This window comes from Peromyscus californicus, unplaced genomic scaffold (genome assembly GCF_007827085.1).
Source record: "Peromyscus californicus insignis strain IS unplaced genomic scaffold, ASM782708v3 Scaffold_13__1_contigs__length_99412109, whole genome shotgun sequence".
NCBI lineage: Eukaryota > Metazoa > Chordata > Mammalia > Rodentia > Cricetidae > Peromyscus > Peromyscus californicus.
The window spans coordinates 3,939,947-3,952,097 of record NW_026294424.1 but is presented as its reverse complement, the minus strand read 5'-3'; the positions used below and the strand labels follow the sequence as shown (position 1 = coordinate 3,952,097).

The following is a 12,151-nucleotide window of genomic DNA, read 5'->3' as shown; positions in this document are numbered from 1 at the left end:
ACTCGGTTTAGCAGACTCTTTTCAGTAACCCACAAACTAGACAGCATTGCAAGCTTTGTGGGCTTCCTGGCCTATTGTAGCATGAAAGTGGATCCAGACAGTGTATATACAGATGGTATGACTGGCTGTGTTCTAGTAAGACTTTATCTACAAAATGGGCAGCGGGCCGGGTGCCTCTGCTACAAACCTTTTCCAGGTCACAGATACATCTATTAGAATGACCAGAATGACCACCAATAAACTCATGCTCAGCTTTGTAGGACTCTTGTGAGGGCCATTCGAAATAGATTGCCTTTGCAAAGAGCACTGAGGTGAATTTAAAGTACATAGGGATTAAGGTAAGTTTGATTTTCACTTGATCCCTTCTTTGTTCATGAAATGTTATAATGCCGTAGAAATAATACTGATCATGAGTCTTTCTGAGCCCAGCATGGCTCACCTTGGAGCTTACTGCATCTCTTCTTGTGGGTATTTTTTTGTCTACTTCACATTCACATGTCACAGGGTAAAGATCATGTGACTTTCTCGGTCTTCACTGGGGACTATATCTCTTTGAACCCTAGAGTTGCCCAGCTGAGCTGGGCCCAGTGTGGACATGGGAAGGTAGAGGGCCCTGGGCCAGGAAGTACTCTGACCTTACTCAAACATTCTTGCAGGTACTGGAGATGTTCATCCTTGTCTTGCAGCAGTGCCACAAGGAGAATGAGGACAAGTGGAAACGGCTGTCTCGGCAGGTTGCAGACATCATCCTGCCCATGTTAGCCAAGCAGCAGGTTTGTCTCCATGCCCTGGTTGCCATCCTGTAGTATGACTTGTTCAGAATGGACTGAGATGCTTATGAAGATTGCTTATGATCATTATATCCTGACAGGTTCTTGCTTTGAAAACTGTCCTTATTGCTGGTCATGGGGCAGGTGGTTTCTTTTATTCCCATTACCCTTTGAGGTTGAAATTACCTTCTCACTTTTTAAGTTGGGGAACTAAGGGTCAAAGAGGTTATTGAGGTTTTTCCATCCTCACAGAGCTTGAGGGTGTGGAGCCTGCAGTTGATTGGCCCAGTTCTGACTTAAAAACTGAGTCCTTTCTTACTGTATTATTTTGACTCCTTTATTCTAGTCAGTCAGATATTTCATTTGATCTTTAGCTTTCTTTATGATTTTTCATTTGTTTGTTTTTCTTATTGATTGCAAAGTAACCTAGTAGTTATTCATCACTTACTCAGAAATTCTGTAATCAGGCGACATTACTAGTTAATTCAGAAAATGCAGTGGTCTGACTGTTCTGCATCTTGTGGAAACAATCAGCCCTGGCTCCTGGGCCATGTGGGCCTCAAAGCACAGACATCTGTGTGGCTTTCACATAGCACCATTACAATAGAAGATAGAGTATAGACAGTCCTATCAGAAAGGCCAAGCAGTTGCCAGATGAAGCTCTGGCCATGCTTTGAATGAAACCCCCTGTCATGTGGCAAGGCACTGCTTTTGAAATAGGTTCTGTAGAAAGCGCAAAATGGCCATGGTTCTCCTTATTTCATAAACGCTTGTGGGTATATAGTAGTTACTGTCTTCATATGCTAGGCTGATAGAAAACTAGGGACTGATAGAAAATACTTCACTGAACAAAATGTATTGAAAAGCAATGCTCTCCCACCTTAGAGTGAAGCTTTCATTGAGACAGAATAATAACGCAGATAACAAAGGAATACATTATTGAAGCGTATAAAATATCAGAGGATAGTAGTTATCTGTGGCAAAGCGGGGTTAGTGTCAGGGTAGGAGGATGCATTCATTGTTTAGTCACTGACAAAAAAAGAAAGGCTTGCATAAGGGGTGGCATCTGAGTAAATGTGAAGGAAGGAACAGGGTGATTCTGACAGGTACCTTCAAGAGAGTGCTTCAGGTAGAGCAGAGAGCAATACAGAGTTGCTGAGATTGTAGCATTCCAGGTGGATGCAAGAAGCTACTCACAGGAAAAGGAAGGGTGGGAGGGCTGGAATGGAGACAGTGTCCTGAAGCTTTACTGGGGTTATTGCTGAAAGTAGAGTGCAGCTGACAGACTGCCCTAAAAATAGTGTTACTGCTGAAAGTCATGCTTTTAACTTGTAACTGAGAGGACATGATAGGGATGGTGTGTGTGCCCTTGAGGTGCAGGAATGATGTGTGTGAAGCTGGCATTTCCATTGGGTTGCACAGACATGTCTGTGGTTCTTAATTCCACAGATGCACATTGATTCTCATGAAGCCCTTGGAGTGTTAAATACCTTGTTTGAGATTTTGGCTCCTTCCTCCCTGCGTCCTGTGGACATGCTTTTGCGGAGTCTGTTCATCACTCCAAGCACAATGGTGAGTCTCACCAGACACTGCTAATGCATTGGAGGGCAGGTTTCAGCCCAGATCTGCCACAGCTGGAACTTAAGAATTGGCATTTTTCCAGTTCTCCAACTGAGCCTGATCCTGCTTCCAATAGGACCACACCTGGAACCAGCGCTGTAGGGACTTTGTGGTGAAGAAGTAAATTGGGGTGATTTTCTTCCGGGGAATTGGCAACAAGGGGAAATTTAATCATCTTTCCTTAGCTTTAGCGTATGTATTTTCTTTTTCTTTTCTTTTTTTAGGCATCTGTAAGCACTGTGCAGCTGTGGATATCTGGAATCCTAGCCATTCTGAGGGTTCTCATTTCCCAGTCAACTGAAGATATTGTTCTTTCTCGTATTCAGGAACTCTCCTTCTCTCCATATTTAATCTCCTGTCCAGTAATTAGCAGGTTAAGGGATGGAGACAGTAATTCAACACTAGGAGAACGCAGTGAAGGGAAACAAACAAAGAATTTGCCAGAAGAAACATTCTCAAGGTATGCTTTCTTTCTGAACCTGTAAACTGACCTGAGTCTTTTGACTGATCTCATGGTGTCTTAGCAGCAGCAGCCAACAATATCTGATGGTCTTGCTTTGGGTCTTCTTTTTGTTTTTTGAGGTTTATTTCTCTTTATTAAATGTATATGAGTGTTTTGCCTATGTGTAAGTAAGTATACTGAGTGTGCATGGAGGCTGGAAGAGGGCATTGGATCCCCTGGAACTGGAGTTTCGGACAGTTGGAAGCTGTCACGTAGGTTCTAGGAACTGAACCTGAGTCCTCTGCCAGAGCAGCAGGTTCTCTTGAACCCCAATCCATCTCTCCAGCCCCTTAGCCAATTTTTGTTCCCACCTCCTTCCCCAGTGGCCTTGCTTCCCACTTTCCATGGAGAAGTACCTGCCCACTCCTGGAGCATTCACCACGTTAGAGCAGTGCTGAAACACGCTCCTCAAGGCCTCCCATATCTTCAGAGGGAGACACCTGTGGTATCTAAACCCACACACTGCCTTTTTGTTTGCAGGTTCATGGCAGTCCATTATCTTCCCTCCGTTAAGTTGAAGGAGTGGGTAAAACTGATGTTACACTAAATACCTGTGGTGAATTACCAGCTTGTATTTATGTAACACTTTTACAGCTGATAAAGCTTTAAAAAAATAACCACTTGTCATTTTGTTTTGATGGCTCTTTGAAGGTGGTGTGATTATATATGAGGAAGGTAATATAGAGGGAAGCAGAGACTCAGGCCACAGTGATGGTCTGAAGCATTTAATTTTCACTTTGTTTAATGTACTGTCTTTGTGGTTTTTTTTTTTACTTTACATGAGCTGATGGTCTTTATTTCACACTTGTGCTTGGCATAGGCTCACTGAAGTGACCTAATATGCTGTTATATACTCCCTTTCTCGGCAGGTTTCTTTTACAGCTGGTTGGTATTCTTTTAGAAGACATTGTTACAAAGCAGCTCAAAGTGGAAATGAGTGAACAGCAGCATACATTCTACTGCCAAGAGCTAGGCACACTGCTCATGTGTCTGATCCACATCTTCAAATCCGGTAAGTGAGTCCGATTAGACTTGGCAGTGTTTCACGTTCCCTGTCTCCCGCAGTGCCATCTTCCCTGCAGCTGTTCTCCATACCTCTTGTGCCAGGTGAGAACATGATGACAGGAGCGAACTTGATACATATGGTCCAGCGATTCCATTGATAGGCAGATACCTGAAAGAATGGGGAGCAGAGTGCTTGGAAGGTAGCCTTCATTATGTAGCTAAGATGTAGAAGCAACTCTGGCATCTATTGGTGGGCTGGTTGATAAGCCAAATATGGCATATACATAGTTATAGAGTCACATGTGTTTATGCATGGAATATTTTTCAGTCTGAAAAAGTGAAATAATTCTGCCATAAGAAACAACATGGGATAATTGAGATAGCTTAGCAGTTGAGAGTATTTTCTGTTGCAGAGGACCCACCTTTGCTTCTCAGTATCCCGCAGAGGCTCACGATCCTCTGTAACTCCAGTTCCAGGAGAGCTGATGCCCTCTTCTAGACTTCACCAGCACCAGGCATGCACAAGGTGCACATACATACATGCAGGCAAAACACTCATGCATAAAGGAAAATCAAAAAGCCAGCATAGGTGACCCTTGAAGACATTGTGTTAAACAAAATAAGGCAGACACAAAAAGGCAGACACTGTGTTTTATGTGTCTGAGATACTCAGAGACCAGAATGGTCGTTGCTAAGGGCTTCAGGGGAGGGATTTAATGACTTAGAGTTTCGGTTTTACAAGATGAAAAGAATTATAAATGGATGATGATGGTGATGTTGCATAACATAAATGCATTTAATACCAAAGCTGTATATTTAAAAATTATCAAGGTGGTAAATTTTATGTTATATGTATTTTACCACAATAAAAAATAATTGGAGGCCATTAAGATGACTTAGTAGATACAGGTGTTTACAATCAACCCTGACAACCTAATTGTGATCTCGAAGACCCACATAGTAGGAGAGAATCAATGACTTCAAGTTATTCTTTGACCTCCACATACATGCTATGGCACATGTACACTCCCTCATCAATAACAATTAAATGTAAAAATCAGGCAAAACCTAAAGACTCATGTTGGGAATGTAGGTCCATTGGAGCTACATACAAAAACCAAGCACATACAAAACCCTGATTTTGATCCCTACCTAACTTAAGCATGTTGATACACACCTGTAATCTCAGTACTTGGCTGTAATCCCAGCAACCAGTATAGACTGGTGTCCTGGGGTCACACAAGCAGATTTGCTTCATGCCTTTGTGGAGCTTCACAGCCAGTGGGGAGGATGGTACACAACCACTGACCTAGGAAGATATGTGAGCAGTGTATTGATAAACAATTTCTGAGGGTGCCTGGTAAGCTCACTTGAAGTGTGCAGCAGAATCAGCCTTTGGAGTACAAAGAACAGACAAGAGAAATGGAGTTGAAAACAGGGTAGTGAGGAAAGCAGGCTGCCCAGGTGAGCCATGGAGAAAGAGGCATTATATGAACTGCCTCCCTTATTTGCTGGCATCCTTGGCACAATAATGTGCCAGAATTTAATTTTGATAATGGATGCTAGTTTCAAATTGTTTTACTTCCTAATGCTGATTTTTTCTTTTTAAAGGTGTTGTTTGTTATCTAAAGATTTATTTACTTATTTGTTTTGTGTGTATAGGAGAGAGTGACAGAGGCAGACAGAGAAAGGTCATGTGCATGCCAGGGTGTGCATATGGAGGTTAGAGGGCAACTTCTCAGGAGTCTGTCCTCTCTCTTTCCACCTTGTTTTGAGGCAGGCTCTTGTTTCTGCCTTCCACTGCCAACAAGAGCTTTTCACCAGTCCCCCAGTCTCTGTCTCCCATCTTGCTGTAGGAATTAGATGCACACCACCACATGTGACATTTTATATGGGTTCTGGGGATGGAAATCAGTCATCAGACTGTGTGACAAGGGTTTTTACCCACTGAGTCTCTGCTCTGGCCCTTAAAGATCTTTTGATTTATGCTTCACTGACCACTGTAGCAAATTTAAAGTCAAGAAAGTGTGCCTGTCTATGAGTAGTGGATGGTTTTTAGTAGGTTGGTCATTTAATATTTTTCAGTCCAGTCAATGGATTGGTTTTGATCTGATACCTGAAGAGCTTTCTCTTGCCTTCTTTGGATGGCAGATGTCTCTGCTGGGTCCTGCTCACCCAGTGGGCTACCATGTGGTTTGGGTACTTAACCGCCAGTTGCTGTAGCTTCCGTTTCTTCCTTTCTACAAAATCCTCAAGGAAGTAAAAACACTTACGGGAGTATTTCTACTGTGTGTCATGTGTCAGTGTTGTCCAGCAAAACTGGCGGTGAAATTGGTGTGCATCATGTCTGCCTGTGTGACTGGATAACTGAAATGCAGGTGACACACCTGAGGTCCTTTGTATGTGGTTTTGTTTAACTTTAGTTAACTTAAGTGGCTTCATGTGGTCAGTGGCTTACCTTTTGATACAGCATATGTATACCCTTCTGGTTAGACATACAGGCTTTGCCCTAATGCCGTGAAGTTGTATGTAAATGTTTTCTCTTGTTTCTGTGACACTAGGTGGCAGAACTCCTGTGTTTGGGTATTTGGCTAGTCTCAGGACTGAAATAAACCAGCTACACTTTTATGAAGATGTCTTCAGCCCTCTTGACAGTTGTCCTGTTTGCTCTCGCAGCCTCCTGTGTTTCTATCCCTTGATTCTCAGCCAGCCAGAGTTGTAGGTGCCGTTTTGTCTGCTGGCTGTGGCTCAGTTCTTTGTTGTCCCAACTGTGGCCTGAATCCTTTGCCCCTATGTTGTTTGGTTCCTTCTGGCCACCTGTGCAGGCTTCTGCAGCAGCTGTCTCAGGGCTCCTAGAGAATGAGGAATGCCAATCAGCAGAGGAGCATAAAGTGATCTGACTTATTAATACGTTTAGTGTCTGTCTCTGGTTAGAAAAGTTAGAGTTTGGATCTGGGGAAAAGGCTTATCTGTGAAGTGCTTGCTGTGCAGAGTCTGAGGACCTGAGCTCGGGTTCTCAGCACCTGTGTAAAAGCCAGACCGGGCTTCTGTAATCCTAGCAGACAGCTGTAGATATCAAGATCTGTAGGGCTCACTGGCCAGTCTGTAGCCAGTCTGTCTAATCAGTGAGCTGAGGTTCAGTAAGAGACTTTGTCTCAAAAAATAAGTGGAGAAGCAATATTGACCCTGCATCAACCTCTGACTTCAACACATGTGTACCTAGGTATACACATGCACCCATACATACACATGAGCACATGCACACACACAGAAGTCACAATTCTCAAAGTGCCAAGTGCTGTAAACACATAAGTGTGGAAAAGTACTATGACTAGCTACCTGGTACTGGATCATGATGAACAGTAGAAGCATTCTCCATAATCTGTTTTACTTATTTTTGTTGGGTTCTAGGAATGTTCCGGAGAATCACAGCAGCTGCCACTAGACTCTTCACCAGTGACGGCTGTGAAGGCAACTTCTATACTCTAGAGAGCCTGAATGCACGGGTGCGATCCATGGTGCCCACGCACCCAGCCCTGGTACTGCTCTGGTGTCAGATCCTACTGCTCATCAACCACACTGACCACCGATGGTGGGCAGAGGTGCAGCAGACACCCAAGTAGGTACACAGCTTCCCAGGCCCAGACACCAGCCATGTTTGGCCTGAGGCTTGCCTGCTATGAGGGCATTTTTGTTTTTCATTCTTCATGAGGCTTTGTAAAATTTTGGCTTCATATTAATCTTTCTTTCTTGGGTACTGTTTTGTAGGGAAATGTGGTCTGGCTACAGGCATTCAAACTAAGCAGCTGCTTTTTCACTGTGCTTTTCTTTGACAAACTCTTTGACACTGTTCCATCGTGTGGGCTCTGCTTGTCAGACTCTATCCCTCCTGCTACGTCCTATGGCTTTCATTGGTTCCACAGCCAGACATGTTGCAATGTCTTAACTTTGTTATGATTAAGTGTGTTCTGGGTATTCTTAGATAATGAAGAAATTATTTAGCAAATTTTGAAACTGATTGGAAGTATTTTATTAATTTATTTTTATTATTCAGATAGACTGTTTTCTGGTTGTGGGTGGCCCTCTTTTTTGCAAAGGTTTTTTAGGCTTAAATCTTAGTGTCCAGGTACTTACTCACTCAAATATCTGAACATGTTTGGAAGTAAAATGCTGTGAGCCCTGATGAGTCAGTCCTCAGTGTAGTTTCAGGACAACTTATGAGCCTTGGTGGGGAAAAAATTCCTTAAGGAAGAGTATAGGTGAGGTTTGCTCCTCAGCTTGGTGAAAGGAGACCAGGGGCTCTCATCCGGACCCAACTTTTACATATGCCTGTTGGGACCATTATTGCCTATCTGCTATGTGCTCCTTGTCATGGTGTCTGCAAAGGAAATAGAAATGCTACTTTCAGTCCCCACGTGGGATCACTTGAGGAGGCACCCACAGCATCTTTTGAAATGGTTAGAGGATCTCTTAGACCTGACACAGTAACTGAGCATTGTAAGGCCTAGGACAGGAAGCCTAGCTCTCTGATTCTTAAATGCACATGTAAATCAGCCTTGAAGCTGTTTAAAACATTTCAGTGCAGGAAGCTCGCTAGGGGTTAGAAATGTGTATATGTTCCAAGCCCCTGCTGCTACCAATGCTGCTTGCTGCTCCATAGACTGCTCTGAGCACAGGGGTGTCTCAGCACCACCAGTGTGCCTTCCTTTCTTCTTTCTTTCTTTTGCATTTTTTTCCTGTTTTTTATTTTAAAAAAATGTTTTTAAATTGAAATAGAATCACATCACTTCCCCGCTTCTAACTGCCCTCCCTCAAGCCCCCTCTGTGCACTCCTATTCTCACATTCATAGTTTCTTTTTCTTGGATTATATTTGTTACATAAATATATGTATGTGTGTATGTGTATGCACAAGTATATATAAACACAACCTGTTGTGTCCAATTTTGTTATTTGTGTATATATTGATTCAAGGTTGACTACTCTGTATTGGACGACCAGTAAGGGAGCTCACCCCTGGGAAAGGCTAATTCTTTTCCCAGCAGTTATTAGCTACCTATAGTTCTTTGTCTAGGGATGAGATCCTGTGAAATTTCCCCCATTCACATTAATATATCGATGGATACTGCCTTTGTTGTGGTCTTGTTTATGCATCCATTTCTCTCTTAGACTGCTTCACATCAGACTTTCCAGTATTCTGGCTCTTACAATCTTTCTGCCTCCTCTCCCATAATGTTCCCTGAGCCACTGATGCAGGAGCTGTAGATGTATCCAGTGGGACTAGGCTCCCCCACAATCCATTGATCTCTCTCTCTGCATTGTGTCTAGTTGTGGTTTTCTATGATTGTCTCCATTTGTTGTAAAGAGAAGCTTCTTTGATGGGGGTGGTAGCTACAAATTGAAGCTCAGAGCTGGATATGGTGGAGTTATGTCTTTAATCTCAACCCTCAGGTGGCAGAGGCAGAGGCAGGTAAACCTCTGAATTCAAGGTCAATCTGGTCTACATAGCAAGTTCTGGACCAGGGCCACACAGTAAAAACTTGTCTTAAAAACAAAACAAAACAAAATTGCCAGCTCTGACTAAAGGTACTTGCTGCTAAGCCTAATGCCTTGAGTTCAATCCCTAAGACCTTCTGACATCCATAGGCACCCTGCAGTGCACATATATAATTTGTTTAAAGACTTAAAAATCGAAAAGAATTGGAGCCCTGAGAACTTGTGTGCAGTAAGTTCTCAGGAGAGTCTAATGGACTCCTAAGAATGGGTTGTGCTGGGTAAGATACAGGGTGTGGAGCCTAAGTTAATTATGGATGAGCGGAGAAGGCAGGAGGAAAGTAAGAATGATTCCAACCTGCTCTAAACCATAGTTCTTAGCAATACCTGCTCGCCCCATTAGTGTACAATAGTGTTAAGGATTAAAAGCCATGCTATTTTTGTATAAGAGGAGATCACCTTTAGCTGATGGTAGAGGCCATCTTCTACCAAGATGCTCACTAGACATACTGAAACGTTTGTCTTAGAAGACAAAAGTGTTACGTTAACTAGAAGAAAACTAATAGGACTGGTGAATTTACTTTAGAATCTTTGATTGTGTTCTGGATCTGAATATAAGATTGCTAGAATAATCATTATTGGGTAGTTGGAAATGTAAGGATGAGCTTGGTGTGAGTGGTGGATTTGTAGCTATAAGCATGTTCAGAAGATAACTGCTGTAGTGTTTGTAGTGAAATGTACTCTAGAATCACTCTTCCATGTGCAGCCAAAGAAGCTTGCATGTGCAAGTATTCAGACTGTGTAATAGAGTTTCATGTGAGTGTGTAGTGTGTGTTCATGTTGAGTGTAGCATGTACTGAGTTGCATGTGCAAAGTGTGTACATGAACTCAAAGGTGACAAATATTAATAGTTGAATGTAGGCAAAAGGCATAGGGCTGTATGTTAAATTGTTCTTTCAACTTTTCTGTTGGTTTGACATTTTCAATAAAAACTAAGAGGAAAGGATGATGGAGGAGACAGCAATTGGAGACAGCTCTTAGGAGGAGGCTTACTATAGGGGGACTTAGAGCTATAAGAAATGGAGTCATAGACATTTTCTATTCATTTTTATTCGTGGTGTGTGTGTCTGTGTGTCTGTGTGTGTGTGTGCGCCTGCCTTAGCCCACATGTGGAGGTCAGAGGACAACTCTGAGGAGCCAGTCCTCTCCATCCATTGTGGAATACAAGGATCAAACTCAGGTTGTCAGGCTTGTGCAATGAGTGCTTTTACTTGCAGAGCCATCTTGCCAGCTGGGGGGTGGGGGGGAGTTCTAATAATAGAAATAATGGTCCCAGTTATCCAAAAGGGCTACAGATTTGAGTGTACTGAAGAGGCATTTCTTGAGTTGGTGAGTGTGGGATTTGGCCCCCAAAATTAGTTTTATTGTAGTGTAGTTATTGGTAGTCTTTCAAAGTTGAAATTATAGTTTCTTTTTTTTTTTTAATTTATTTTTATTTTATGTGTGTTGGTATTTTCCCTGCATGTATGTCTGTGTGAAGGTGTCAGATCCCTGGGGACTGGAGTTTCAGGCAGTTGTGAGCTGCCATGTGGTGCTTGGAATTGAATCCAAGTCTTCTGGAAGAGCAGCCAATGCTCTTAACTACTAAGGCGTCTCTCCAGCTCTGAAATTACAGTTTATTTCCCCCCCACACACACACACATCCCACCCCATGTATTAAAATGAGAAGGCCATCACTTCTGGGTTCTCATCGAAGTGTTCTTCAGAGGAGCCTTCTCTGGCTTTTTTTCATTTGGTTAGATCTTGAGATCTGCACCTAGGTAGCTTCTGCTCTTCAGTGGCAAGTGGCAAAGCCATAGTTGAGCATTATTTGTGTGATGATTTGATTAATATCTGTCTCTTCGTATGTTTGCTGTTATATTCCAATAGAGACCATTTCATATTTAAACTATAACTGTGTCTCCTAATTTCTTAATTGCAAATTCCACCTATTATCCTTCAGAAGTTCTTTGCTCTACTTGTAGCTGTGAGTGTAAGTTACAAAGCTCCAACTGAGAAAGGGCAGGTGTTCTGTCCTTAACTGACATAGGATACCTAGAAAATACTTTCTGTACATCTGTAGTCAGATACAAACAGTACCATCATCCCAGGCAGTTCCCTCTTGGCCCTTTGGCCATCCCTCCCCCTCTGTCCATGATAAGTACTGATCCATGCATACTCTGTGCCCAGAGCAGAATTCTTTGGAAATGAACTCTGCATCTGGTTATTCTCCAGCACCATGTGTTTAAAGTTCATTCCTGTGGTAGTAGTAATCTGTGATCTATTCCTTGCACTTGCCTATTGTAGATGCACTAGTTTGTTCATCCATTCACTAGTTGAGGAGCAGAAATGTTTGGCTGCTTTAACAAAACTTTATCCTATAGAATATTTTATCAGTTGTCTTTTAGTGCTGAGGAGTTAAAGGATTGGTCAACATATTTCAAATGTACTTGCTCTCATATGACCTCTATCCCTACTGAGACTGAGCAAAAGCCAGAAGGGTAGGGCGGGAGTGTGTCCGACATCGTGTTTTAAATATTTGGCTATAATCAAGAGTCTCCAGGGATCTATTTAGAAAGAAAAAAGATGCACGGAGAAAGGAGTACCAAGTGGAGTAACAGCTTTAGTGGGGAAGAAGCACTTTGGACAGTAATTCCACTGCTGGGACCTGCTCAGTAATGTGCTTGAAAATCAGTAGGGAAGTATGGAGTGGGGCTCTTCTCT

The 12,151-nt window shown here is 42.6% G+C and overlaps 1 protein-coding gene across 2 annotated transcripts in view; it reads left to right on the top strand.

Annotated features, from left to right (window-relative positions):
* Htt (huntingtin) overlaps nucleotides 1–12,151 on the top strand; it is a 144,758-nt gene that overhangs the window by 92,159 nt on the left and 40,448 nt on the right. For both annotated transcript variants that reach the window (XM_052736145.1, XM_052736144.1), the window contains 5 exons: nucleotides 657–773; nucleotides 2,220–2,342; nucleotides 2,615–2,850; nucleotides 3,762–3,904; nucleotides 7,309–7,516. In XM_052736145.1, the coding sequence (XP_052592105.1) occupies nucleotides 657–773; nucleotides 2,220–2,342; nucleotides 2,615–2,850; nucleotides 3,762–3,904; nucleotides 7,309–7,516 (827 nt within the window). The remainder of the gene's footprint in view (nucleotides 1–656; nucleotides 774–2,219; nucleotides 2,343–2,614; nucleotides 2,851–3,761; nucleotides 3,905–7,308; nucleotides 7,517–12,151) is intronic.